Source organism: Equus przewalskii, chromosome 10, assembly GCF_037783145.1.
Source record: "Equus przewalskii isolate Varuska chromosome 10, EquPr2, whole genome shotgun sequence".
Lineage (NCBI taxonomy): Eukaryota > Metazoa > Chordata > Mammalia > Perissodactyla > Equidae > Equus > Equus przewalskii.
Genome location: NC_091840.1, coordinates 22,367,416 through 22,380,408, shown reverse-complemented (window position 1 = coordinate 22,380,408; position 12,993 = coordinate 22,367,416). Strand labels below are relative to the sequence as shown.

The 12,993-nt window shown below is 45.9% G+C and overlaps 1 protein-coding gene across 3 annotated transcripts; it reads left to right on the top strand.

The window, feature by feature from the left end:
* The first annotated feature begins 390 nt into the window (after window positions 1-390).
* Window positions 391-12,537, top strand: MSL1 (MSL complex subunit 1). 3 transcript variants are annotated; one of them, XM_008518916.2, is made up of 10 exons: window positions 1,383-1,523; window positions 2,068-2,172; window positions 4,002-4,225; window positions 5,271-5,653; window positions 7,562-7,609; window positions 8,056-8,120; window positions 8,766-8,833; window positions 9,236-9,360; window positions 9,528-9,600; window positions 9,995-12,537. In XM_008518916.2, exons 2-10 carry the CDS (start codon window positions 2,131-2,133, stop codon window positions 10,083-10,085), a joined length of 1,119 nt encoding a protein of 372 aa, XP_008517138.1. In that variant the 5' UTR covers window positions 1,383-1,523; window positions 2,068-2,130; the 3' UTR covers window positions 10,086-12,537. The 3 variants fall into 3 exon arrangements, with proteins under 3 accessions (XP_008517136.1, XP_008517137.1, XP_008517138.1); XM_008518914.2 differs by lacking the exon at window positions 2,068-2,172 and having other exon boundaries at window positions 391-1,523; XM_008518915.2 differs by lacking the exons at window positions 2,068-2,172; window positions 7,562-7,609 and having other exon boundaries at window positions 409-1,523.
* Window positions 12,538-12,993: the final 456 nt, after the last annotated feature.

The window sequence follows — 12,993 nt, the reverse complement described above, 5'->3', positions numbered from 1 at the left end:
CCCCGCGGCCCCCTCCCCGCCCCCCTCGAGGCGGCGGCGGCCCCTCTCACAATAGCGCGGCCCGCCTCCCTCCTCTCCGCTCCCGGTTCGCTCCCTCCTGCTTCCCTCCCGGCGCATGCGCCCTCCGGTCGGCGGCTGCTGCGGCGGTGGCGGCTACGAGCGGCTCCGTTTTTTTAAAGGGAAACGCTGAGGCGCCGGGGGTGACGCGGGTGGGGGGAGCCCGAGCCGCGGAGACCCCCAGGGGAGGCGACAGACCCCCTCCCGGAGTAGGAGGGCTTTGGGCGGACCCATCCCTCCCACCCCCTCCTGAGGAGGAGGGGGGGGGAAAATGGAGGCTCGGGGCGGCTGAGGCGAGCTCCGGGGCGGGGGGCCGGGGCGGGGAAGGGGGGTGTGGGGTGGGGAGACGAGGCGGGCCCGGCCGGGCCAGGGGGGGCCGAAGCGAGCTCCGGGGATGAGCTCGGGGGCGGCTGGGTGCGAGCTCCTGCCTCTGAGGCGAAGGCGGCGGCGGCGGCAGCAGAGGCGGCGGCGAGGCCCCCATGGGCCGGCGGCGGGCCTCAGCCGCGGCCTCCACTTCTCCGCACGCCGGCGGGATGGCGCCCGGGCCCCGGAGGAGCCGCGCTAGCCGAGGCCTGCTGCCGCGCTGCTGAGGCGAGCCCGCCAAACTCCCCTCCCCCTCCTCCGTCCTCGACCCCCCGCACCTCGCCCCTTCCCCACCCCCTCCTCCGCCTCGGTCCCCGCCGCTGCTCCGGACCACTATGACCATGAGATCCGCAGTGTTCAAGGCGGCCGCGGCCCCTGCCGGCGGCAACCCTGAGCAGCGACTGGACTACGAGCGGGCTGCGGCGCTGGGCGGGCCCGAGGACGAGCCCGGGGCGGCCGAAGCCCACTTCCTCCCTCGGCACCGTAAGCTCAAGGAGCCGGGGCCCCCGCTGGCCTCCTCCCAGGGCGGGAGCCCCGCGCCCTCCCCTGCCGGCTGCGGCGGCAAGGGCCGGGGCTTGTTGCTCCCGGCCGGGGCGGCCCCCGGGCAGCAGGAAGAGAGCTGGGGCGGCTCGGTGCCCTTGCCCTGCCCGCCCCCGGCCACCAAACAAGCCGGCATTGGGGGGGAGCCAGCGGCAGCCGGAGCCGGCTGCAGTCCCCGACCCAAGTATCAGGCGGTGCTGCCCATTCAGACGGGCTCTCTCGTGGCGGCGGCCAAAGAGCCTACGCCCTGGGCTGGGGACAAGGGTGGGGCGGCTCCCCCAGCTGCCACCGCCTCGGACCCGGCGGGACCCCCACCACTACCTCTGCCCGGGCCGCCACCCCTCGCGCCCACCGCCACCGCCGGGACCCTGGCGGCCAGCGAGGGCCGATGGAAGAGTATGAGGAAGAGCCCTCTCGGGGGTGGCGGCGGCTCGGGAGCCTCCAGTCAGGCCGCCTGCCTCAAACAGATCCTTCTGCTGCAATTGGACCTCATCGAACAGCAGCAGCAGCAGCTGCAGGCCAAGGAAAAGGAGATCGAGGAGCTGAAGTCAGAGAGAGACACGGTACGGGAGGGGTTAATCTGCGTTCGGGACGAGCCGCGAGTTGTGCGCATGCTCGGGGGAAGGGGGCCTGTAGGAGGTTAAGGTATCCCTTGGTTAGGGGTAAGGAGGTTGGCCACCAGAGGAGGAGTAGCTTAGGTGCCGGGTCCTTGGGACCCAGGCACACAGACACGTTGGGTTGGAGGGAAGGGTTAAAGGGCAACCTCCCAGTAGGAGGGGGAGGGGAAGTTTCAGGTGCCCAAGGGTTAATTTAAAATGACAGCCCCAGACTTGTGGGAAAGACCTGATTTGTGAGGAGTTGAAAATGAAAAGGTGGGATGCATATTTGGTGGCTTTCTGGAAGGGGTTAAAGTTAAAGAGCTTTTGCGTTAGAAATGCATTCTGAAGGAGAGGGACAGAGCAGCTGTTGCTCTAACCATTGCTGTAGCATCTTTAGATGGGAGGATAGTAGGCCTTTCAATTGGCAGAGGGGTAGAGGTGATTCACAGTGGATTTCTATTTTAGTTTTCTTAAATGATATTAAGAGAATCACTGTCTTTGATTTCAGGCAATTTTTAATGGGAATCTGAGTTATCAAACATGACCCACTGCCCAGCTCCCTTGTATAAGCATGGTGTTTAGAGGCTGGAAGATTTTGAGACATCAGGGGAAAGTAAGCTTATTAAATGTATTAAGTGGACCAAAGAAAAAAATCTCTATTTTAGAATCTTAGGGTAGTAGGGAGATCATTTCTTATTTCTTTGTACTTCTGAGGAGCGTGACTATATAGGCTTGTTTTTACTGCAGCAGTAGTTAAGGGCACCTTATGTGTTAAAACATATTCCTTCAGATATGAGGAAAGCTGGGGGGGGGGGTATTACTGTGCTAGCATACCTTACAGCTGCCTAAAAATAAACATGGTTTCTACAATTGTGTTCAGGCTGCAGCAGTCTCTCTCCCTCTCTCTCCCTCTCTCTCCCTCTCTCTCCCTCTCTCTCCCTCTCTCTCCCTCTCCCTCTCTCTCTCTGGCGTTGTGTGCGCCAAGGGCTGAGCAAGGGAGCAGAGGGCTATTCATTTTGTTTGCTTTCCAAATGAATCGCATCAGGCAGCGGCTGTTTTATTGGAAAATACATTCTGCAAGGTGGAATGGGAGCTGAAACAGGTCTCATTAAAATATCTCATGGTGTTGATTTGTGGAAGTTACTCAACATGGAGGTGGCACTGCTCAGCTACTGTACTGCAGTCTAGGGGTGTGATGGTACTGTAATTACAACACATCATATCCTTACCTGGGGGGGTGCAGGAAGAGAAGGACCAGTGAAGGAGAAGAAATCAAGGAAATGTCACCCACAAACCGTGGTTAAGTAATGTTAAGGCTGTGCATCAAAACAAGAGATGAAATGAGAGTATGGCTGACAGGGGGTCTCTCTGCTGACTGTGGAGGTTTCTGCTCAGTTCCTGAGGTAATGGCCCCTTTGCAGACTTTCCTAGGCAGGAAAAGTGGGGTGAGTTAAGGATAGAGTGTCAGTCTGAACTTGGCATTCACTGCTTCTGTTGTGTGTTGCAGTCTTAGCGTTGCTTAAGCTTGTTTCTCTTATTCTAGTTGTTGTTTGGCCTCTACTGAAATCTATGCAGCCAAGTGGATATAATGAAGGCAGCATTAATATCACTGTCTAACCCAAATAAAATTCTTATTATAGGGTATAAGTGGTGCAGTTGGCACCTTTTCTCAGAACATTTTAATGTGAAGTTTTCAATGATAATTGACTTCCAGTTTCTGTTTGATTATGTAGTCCTCCTTTAATTAGAGTTTAAAAGACTTTGTTTTTACTAAATATTTAGATAAATAGGTATAATTTTTTTCTGTTATCTCAAATGCAAGGCAATATGCGTATTTCATGATCCTTGGGATTTATGGGTACTGGTTTGTATTATAATTCTTCCAAATTGAATGTTCATTGTTTAGGTGGCACCCTCCCACACACACACACCACTTTTAAATAACACTGCACTGTGACTATGTGAGTTTTTAATTCCTTCTTCATGTACTATTTGGACTTTGCCCTTGCGTATAGCGTTTTGGACTGGAAGTAGAGAGGATAGGATTTGGAGAACCTTAGGGCCTCCTAAAAGAACATAAGGTTAAATCTGGAAACTCCCAAACTGACTTGGAGCCACATGGTTAGCAATAACAGAGACCATGCCATTTAAAAGGCATGTTGTGGCCCCTCCCAGTGAAGAGGATCTTCTTTCAGAAGAATGAACTACAAATTCCCCCATGCCCCTCCCCAACTAGGTTAGCCCCTAAAATTAAGCAGTGTACCTTGTCTTCTCTATTGTGTTTAAGGAAAACTATTCAGATTAATGTCTGCCTATTAAGAATAAGTTCAATTGCTATGGTCCATGGCAAGAGGCAGAAGACCATACTGATTCCTAAATGGGGCTAAGTACCTGTGTTTAATTTTTTGTGTTTTGAGTCTGTATTTTGCCACTCTCTTTTAGCTCCTTGCTCGGATTGAACGGATGGAAAGGCGGATGCAGCTGGTAAAGAAGGATAACGAGAAAGAAAGGCACAAGCTGTTTCAGAGCTATGAAACTGAAGAGAGAGAGGAAACGGAGCTAACTGAGAAAATTAAACTGGAGTGCCAGCCTGAGCTTTCCGAGACATCCCAGACTCTGCCTCCCAAGCCTTTCTCTTGTGGGCGAAGTGGAAAGGGACACAAAAGGTGTGCTGATAACTTTGTTACAATGTCTGGACATGATGAGGAGACTTGTTTCCAGTGACTGAGAGCAGGGGATTGAGACTTATGAATTAGTTCTAATACAGTCATATCCTGAATTAAACTATGAGGTCTTCCCTGCTGAGAAACTATCCTGAAATGGTCTTGCGCAGGCTATAAAAGTCTTTTAAGAACATTTTGGTCACAGTAATAATTACAGAATGCAGAGTACATCATAAAGAGAATGGGCAACAAATGTGACAGCTGAGTTTCTTAAAACTATAGCAGTCCACTTCAAGTTAGGAAGTATTAAGTTCCTTCATTGTGTTAGGCACTGGTAGACATAAAAAAGTAAGATGTAACTGTCCTTGGACTCAAGGAAATTAGTCTAGCTGTAAGGATGGCCTAAATTTTGAAAACTCAGAATTCAGCTGAAATAAAATGTGCAGATAGACAGCAGCGATACAAACTAGGCCTTGTAAGATTTAGGGATATTAAAGATTATTCTGAGTTAGAATAGTGAAACTTTAAGGAGGAGATGGATCTTGAAAAAGAAGTACAGAATTTAAGTTGGTGAAAAGGAAAGAAGATGGCATTCTAGGAATGTGGGCATCAGGGGAGGGAGAAATTGGTAGGAGAAAGAGAGCCAGCATATAGCAAGAAAAAAGAAATAGAGCTTGTAATTGACATAGTATGGGATTAGGGGAAAAGTAAGACTGGTCTGTGGTTGACGGGAATGAAATAGGCCACAGAGCAGTGGCACCTAATGTTAACTATAGGATCTTGAATAAAATAGGAACCTTTTTAGATTTAGTAGGCAATAGGATACCTTTAGAGGTTCTTATGCGTGGAAACTCACTTATGCAACAAACATTTACTAAGGGCCTGTTCTGTATACTGTTAAGCATGACGCTGTCCCTGCTCATGACTGCCAAATGAACCCAGAGATTTAGATACTTGAATACTGCTTGTTCTCTTGCCCCAAAATGTAATGAAATCAGGTTTTATTTGAGTCAATAAATTTTATAATGTTTTCTTCCCTATCTAATAGGAAATCCCCATTTGGAAGTACAGAAAGAAAGATTCCTGTTAAAAAGCTGGCTCCTGAATTTTCAAAAGTCAAAACAAAAACTCCTAAGCACTCTCCCATTAAAGAGGAACCCTGTGGTTCCTTATCTGAAACTGTTTGTAAACGTGAATTGAGGAGCCAAGAAACTCCAGAAAAGCCCCGGTCTTCAGTGGACACCCCACCAAGACTCTCCACTCCCCAGAAGGGACCCAGCACCCATCCCAAGGAGAAAGCCTTCTCAAGTGAGATAGAAGATTTGCCGTACCTTTCCACCACAGAAATGTATTTGTGTCGTTGGCACCAGCCTCCCCCATCACCGTTACCATTACGGGAATCCTCTCCAAAGAAGGAGGAGACTGTAGCAAGTAAGGCATAGAGAACACTTGCTCTTATACCCTAGTGGTGGCGGTCAAGCTAACAAGTGTGAAAATGCCTTTGGCATTTTTAAAAAAGTGCAATCAATAAAGCAGAGTTCTGTCAAGAATGAGTAAGTTAACAGCCAGAGACAGACACTGTGCAGGCATTGCAAATAGATGGAATTACAGCAAAATGTGCTCAATGTATTTGCCTGCTTACAACACTGGGAGATGTGTTTGCCAGTAAGTTGCTCATCACAAGAGCACCAGACTTGGGGGTGTAATCTCCAGCAACTTGCATGCCCTCTGAAAGAAGGGTTTTCTGTGCTGTGAAATGCATAGAACTTATACTTTGCCATGCACGACTGTTCCTGCAATTGATATTGTGTGAAACCTGGGAGGGTGGTCTTTGGGTGTTCTCAGGGGCCAATGGTAATTTTTGGGTTGGGGAGCCAGCTTGGGGTGGGGAATTTCACCTGGGCCTCCGCTCTTTAACTATATAAACATTTATCTGTATCTCTATGTCCCGGTCTGGGGGGCAGGAGGAATCTGCCAAAGACCAACAGTCTTACTTTATCTTACTATACTTCACAAAGGTTCTAAATGTGAAGAGTTTACTTGGATTGCAGTAGCCCATTGGTTGTTCATATATTTAAATAAAATGGTCTACAAACTATTTTTCAAACAATAAGGACTATCTTGGGATATCTGAGCTGCTTGGGGAGGGTGTGGGGTGTGGGACCTTGGTCTTCATTCCCTTTTTTTTCTTTATGGCTTCCACACAGAGATGCTCCCCTATGTCCTGCATCAACCAGTAACTGGAATGTGCCTTCAATCGTGTAATGTTAGTCTATGACAGTCACTGCGGATGCTCCGGGGTGATGGTGGGGGAAGCCTTCTTGGATAGAGCTGCAGCCCCAAATTTCTACCACTGTGTCTTGCCCTAGCAGGGATGGGGATGGGAGTCCATTCCAATAAGACAAGAGCATTCTCCAGGCTTTGTTTGACTGTTCTGGTGACAAAATTAAGTGGGCAAGATAGATTACTCTTCTTAATTATCTAAAATTCATTAGGCCTCACCCTTAAGAACATGAGATAGACTAGGACCCTGATCTAGGTTCAGGTTTTTTGTTGGTTCAGTCAGTTGAAGAGGTTCATCCTTAATGGTTAACCTTCTTGCTGCCATGGCAATGCTGTGTAACAACTTAAGAGAAACCATGAAGCAACTTCCCATCCGGGATTGGGAAATGGCTTGGTCCGGAGCTGTTCTGTATGACTGGCTGTTTTTGAAAACCCTATCTGCCCTAGTACAGAAAATTCCAAAAACCTCTGAGATTGTGGGCATAGCAGTACAGAAAGAGTCTGATTCGGGGGATCCCAGCCCTTTGAGGAGCCTGAGGTGTGAATAAACGCGTGAATCTATTCTTGATGTCCGTATCTCAAGAGGAAGTCTCAATGGCTTGTTCTAAGGAAGCCAAAGTCTTTGTGCATGTTGTTCAGGCTGGACCAGCAAGGTAGTTTGTTTGGAGGGAGGAGGGAGCTGTTTAAGAAGACTACATATGTAAGTTTTGAGAACACTGATCTTTTATTTGAAAAATAGGGTCAACTTTTACTCACCTGCCATGTTCTGAGTTTAAGGTTTGATATCCTTGGCCATCAACTGTTGCAGGGAAACCACCCTAAATAATGAAGAAAAGAAGTCGTCTCAGTGTAAAAAAAAAAGTGGTGGGCTTATTTTCTTTTCTTTTGTCTGTTGTTCCCTTTCCCCTCCCCCAGAGAGAAATTCTCAAAAGAACAACTCAAAAAAACCAAAATGGCTTCCTAGTGAGAACTTCAGTGATGATCCTTTCCTCCATTTTGGGTATGGGCTTTTTTTCTTTTTACACTGAGATGATTCTTCTTTCCTGCATTATTTAGGGTGTCTGATGCCATCAAGTGTTGCAGGAGAAACTTCAGTCTTGGCCGGTGAGTAGAATAGGAATTGTGCCGGCTGGGCCTGGGGTGGTGGTTGGTGGGATGGTGGATGGTTGGGAGCTGCATTCCCCATCAGTTGGATGTGGGAAAGTGAGATTCCTTGGTGTATGATTACACTATAGACTTCAAAATGACTACAAATTTCAGTTGTTTTTCAGGAACTGCAATAGCATCCATTATATGAATTGTCAGGTATTGGTGTAGGGTTTTTTGTGATCCTGTGTTTGGCAGACTGCAATGGCATTTTAGGTTCTTTTATACCGTAGCGAGGACACTGAATATGGCTTCAGGTGAGGCCATAGAATGGATTCCTATCACTTGGTAACTTTGTCTTATCTGGGGAGAGACCTCTTATCCTAGTGAATAGCAGGAGGGTTGTGTGACCTTGGACTTAAGGGTGGTTCCACCCCTCCTCCCTTTCTTTTTTTTTTTTTCAGTTCCTTCTTGGAGGGACCACTCAGTAGAGCCTCTAAGGGACCCAAATCCTTCAGACCTTTTGGAGGTAGGTACCCAAGACCTGTCTGTGGAAGGGAGTGAGAGACAGACTAGAAATAGGGGTATAATTTGAATATGTCTTAGTAACTGTATGGATGGGTTAAATAGAACTTAAAGCCAGAAGGGAACTTGAGAGATTATCTAGTCCAATGCGTTTGTTGTATAGATGAGAAAACTGAGGTCCAGAGTGGTTAAGTGATTTATTCAAAAATAAATATCTGGGGAGTGGTAAAACAAGCTAGATTTCATACTAAGTAGAAAAGTTAGCATGTACCACTCAGCAGCAACAATATATATTGCAAGCTCATTTGACTCTTAAAAGTTTGATGTTTATTTTAAACTTAGACTCTTACCAAGTATGGAGGTAGGGAGGGTTTATGGCAGTCTCAAGGGTTTCAGTTTGATGCGACTTTCACTTGGAAAGTTATGGAAATGATTTTGAAATCTGGAGATTCTGTAAGGGTAGGGGTGGGGAAAGGAGGATGTGTTTTGTTGATTTTGTTACCAGGAGATTCCCATGATATCCATAGAACTCACAGACTCAGGTGGGACCTGAAGGTGAAAGATTTTATATTCCTGGAAGCTGGAAATGAGCTAGTATACCTGTGTCTCACAGTGATGAAAAGCTTATCAGCATCTATTCTTTACACAGAACCTGGATGACAGTGTGTTTTCAAAGCGGCATGCAAAACTGGAGCTGGATGAGAAGAGAAGGAAAAGGTGAGGCTAGAGATATTCATCCTGGGAAGCTGAACCCTAGGACCCTGACCTCTCTCATCCATGCTGTGGAGAGTCCTGGAGCTCTTCACACTCTTAAATCACTGGCTTCCCAATTGGTTGAGTATCTTAGTTTGAAGTGGTCATTGTTGTAGGTGAAGATGTTTGGCTTCTTTTTCTTCATGTATGCCCTTCTTCAGTTCCACTCTCTGGAACACCAACACATGATCTAGACTGCTAGGCGTAATTCCCTAAACAGGCAGGCAGTTCTCTTTACTCCCCCATCAGGAAGAGTCAACAAAGATCTTCCTATCATCTGGATTGTATGAGTTGCTTTTAAAGAGCAGGTTTTCAGTAATGTTGCGTTTGTTTGTTTGTTTTGTTTGTCTGATTTGTTTTTCCCAGATGGGATATTCAGAGGATCAGGGAACAAAGAATTTTACAGCGACTGCAGCTCAGAATGTATAAAAAGAAAGGAATTCAGGAATCTGAGCCTGAGGTTACCTCATTTTTCCCTGAGCCAGATGATGGTAAGTTTTGTTCATGTAAAAGAGTGGTTTTTCAAAGAAGAAAAAGGGTGCAAGGCTCCAGGATACAACTTGCTGTGAATGAATGAACAGTATTTTGGAGCAGGTACAGTTGCTAGACATTTCCCATCCGTGTCACTAACGAGGTCCCATTTGGCTTTTTTCCATAGTTGAAAGTTTGATGATTACTCCCTTCTTGCCTGTTGTAGCATTTGGACGACCATTACCAAAATTAACTCCACAGTAAGTATAAAGTTTTTTCTCCCTCCTCTCTCAGGTAGCCTGCCCTTCACCTCCCTTTCAGATTTCATGAAAGCCTACATATAAGGTGGAACAAGTGGCTTAGAGATAGCCATGGTTCCTCAACAGAAGTGAGGCTACTGGGGCAACTTTTACAATGATAAGATTCCCAAGCCAGGAATTAGGAGGATTGCTTTTTGAGTTAGAAATAGATTATTCAGTCACTTTAATAGCACACTGTTGCTCTGGCTATGAGGCAGGAAAGATGACAAACTTGGGACTTGGGAATCAGGGCTAGGATTGGTGAGGGGCATAGTGTCTTTTATGGAGTTACTCTCATCCCCGCATTGAATCCCTTCTAGTCTTTAAAGTTGATTTGCTTATTCTTTTTTGCCAGGAATTTTGAACTGCCCTGGTTGGATGAGCGTAGCCGATGCAGGTTGGAGATCCAGAAGAAACAAACACCTCACCGGACGTGTAGGAAATAGCTGTGCTGGCAGGAACCTTCTGTCTTCAGATAGTTGTAGCATGCCACTCCCAGAGAGTGGCAGAGACCTGTATATGTGACCTATGTCCTCATGTATGTTATCATTCGCTGATAGTGCCCTTCCATACTCCCTTGATCTTGGTTCTGTTTTCATCACTCTGATTTCACAAAGACTCTTTCATTGGGCTAATTGTGAATTATGGAGGGTGATTGGGATTTCCTTTCCCTTTTGGGGGAAATGAGCTCTCAAGCTAAATCTATAGGATGGCAGATTTGGAAGCTTCAGGGGTCTGCTTCTATACATTTGCCTGTGTTAAAGGGGTAAAAGGGCTCTCTTCATTAGATGTGTGGAAGATGAAGCAACCCCTGCCTTTAGAGCTGTGCCTGCATGGCACTCTTCTCACGGTGGTATACCCTTCCTTATAGTTTGCATAGAGTGGTTTTTACCCTAAAAGAAAACAAAAAAGCCTCACCATGAGCTTAAGGACCAGATGAGGAATAACAAGTCAAGTGATGAAGCAAGTCATCTTCACAGGGTAGAAAAGAGATTGGAGAGTTGGTAGATAAATGTCTGAAAAGACAGTTGTTCTCTTAAAACTATTCTGTGATATAGCCATGTGGGAAGGGATGTTTGGCTGTGATTATTTTCGTAGTTAATGGGTAACTGAATTTCTTCCCTCATCCCTCAAAAAATAAAATATTTGGAAAAGAGAATGGGGATGGTTAGTTTTGGACAAGTTATGGCTCCTAAACAAAAGCAGTTGGTATTTGGGGATGGCATGCCAGAACCTGTATAGATGTCCTTGCATCACTTCACTTCTCAAGTATTCCTTAGTTGGGCTTTATCCTTTTAGCTGAGCTCTTGGTGGTGGGATAGAGATGTAGGGAGGGTGGGGGGTGTATGTGGAAATATGTGCTTCCTTTGGCTGGCAAATGTCTACATCTTGAAACAAACAGATGTACCTAATGAGCTTCTCCATTCACTTTGTAAAGGTAGATTTATATGTGTACCATCTTGGTTCCCCCCTCCCCTCCATTTTGTTAAAAATTTTCAGGACAGCACTCCAGGCCACTTTGGTCTCAGTGTAAGATCCCTGTAACTATCTGGAAGGAAAATAGAGCCAAGACCTCTGGTCTTAAATATATAGGAATTGCCTTTCTTTAGTCTTCAGGACTATTGTGTGAAAACAAGTAGGGGTCTAATCTCCTAGAAGGTAGGGGCTGTTATCCTTGAAGAGACTATGTCCCCAGATTATTAGCACTTTTAGAGGAGAAGCCAAGGTATGTAGGGTGTGTGGCCGGCCCATCAGTGGAGCATGAGAAAATGGGATACCATTGTGGGAAAAAATGAAAAGTTCCTCAGGGGCCTCCCACTGCTAAAGCTTTTTTTGTGAGATGTTGATCTGTGCTCCCTGGGTTTGACTTATAAAGGAATTATTCCGGCAGCACATATAGTATTCTTGGATGATCTTGCTGCTCTTATTTCTCCTTTTATGTGTGTGTGTGGCTATGGGTTTTCATTTGTAACTCCATCTACTTAGGAGAGTGGGCTCTCCACAAGGGAACCTGCTGTGAACTTCTTTGCAGCAAGAATGTAGAGAGAAATAGGACTTATTCCACTAGGGGCTCTCATCTCACACCTTAAGGAGAGAAAGGAGAGTTCTAGAAAAACTGGGCCAGATTTTCTTTGTTCTCCATCATTTTAATATGGCAACCTGTTCAGCTTTCCTACTCTGACCTATGTTATACTCCTTGTAATGTGCCCAAGAAGAAAAAAAGACCAATCAGTGTCTCTTTACTTTATTCCTTCATTCCTCTCAGTTTCTTCTTGACTTCCAGTATTTGACAGATTCTTAATTTGGATATGGGTTAGCAAATTTAACCTTTGTGTTTGTGACCTACCCAGGGGACTACCCAGATTCTGAACTTGAGCTAGACTAAGAGCAATTCATGAGGTGCTATCTGGCCAGACTTAAGTGGATTCTGTTTCCTTGGTTCTCCCTCTACCTAGGACCTTTTATTTTATTGTCCCCTCTTCTAGATCAATTCTCCTTTGATTTGGATATGTTGAGGTTTGTTGAGAGGAGGTTGGAGAGTAGATTAGCAAAGTTCCAAGAGCAAAATTACAGTGTGTTAGAGTGTGGGGGGAAAATTAGTCTTATTTTTTCCCTACATGGGATACAACACTGTGAAATTCAATCTTCAACTGAAGGCCCTGAAATTCTCCTAAAACATAGTTCTTTGTTTCTTTCTTTAACAAAGTTTAAGCTAGTGTTAATAAATTAAAAAGAGAAATTGCTTGTCTGTCCACTTCAGCTTTGTTTTATGCCCATTTCATATTGTTGTCTGTGTTGTAATTCATACTTTTGATACCATTTCTGATGTGTAAAATTGGTTGTCTTGTAAATATCTTATAAAGAGTTCAATTGTAAATAAACTATTGTGGCTGTTAATTTTTGAACTTCTGCTTCAATTTATTAGATCTACTGGGAAGCATTAAATCTGCTTGTTTTTGTTTTTGTTTTTGTTTTTGACGAAGATTAGCCTTGAGCTAACATCTGCTGCCAGTCCTCCTCTTTTTGCTGAGGAAGACTGGCCGTGAGCTAACATCCGTGCCCATCTTCCTCCACTTTCTCTGTGGGACGCCTACCACAACATGGCTTGCCAAACGGTGCCATGTCCGCACCTGGGATCCGAACTGGCGAACCCTGGGCCACTGAAGTAGAATGTGCGAACTTAACCAGTGCCCCACTGGGCCGGCCCCAACAATTCTGCTTGTATATTTTAAAAGATTAGAAAAATAAATCAATTTTCACAAAATACGAAAACACACCATTTTCGTTTTTTATAAGGTATTCACTTCCATTTGTATGTGAACACAACATTTCATCCCTCTTTGTCCTGTGTTC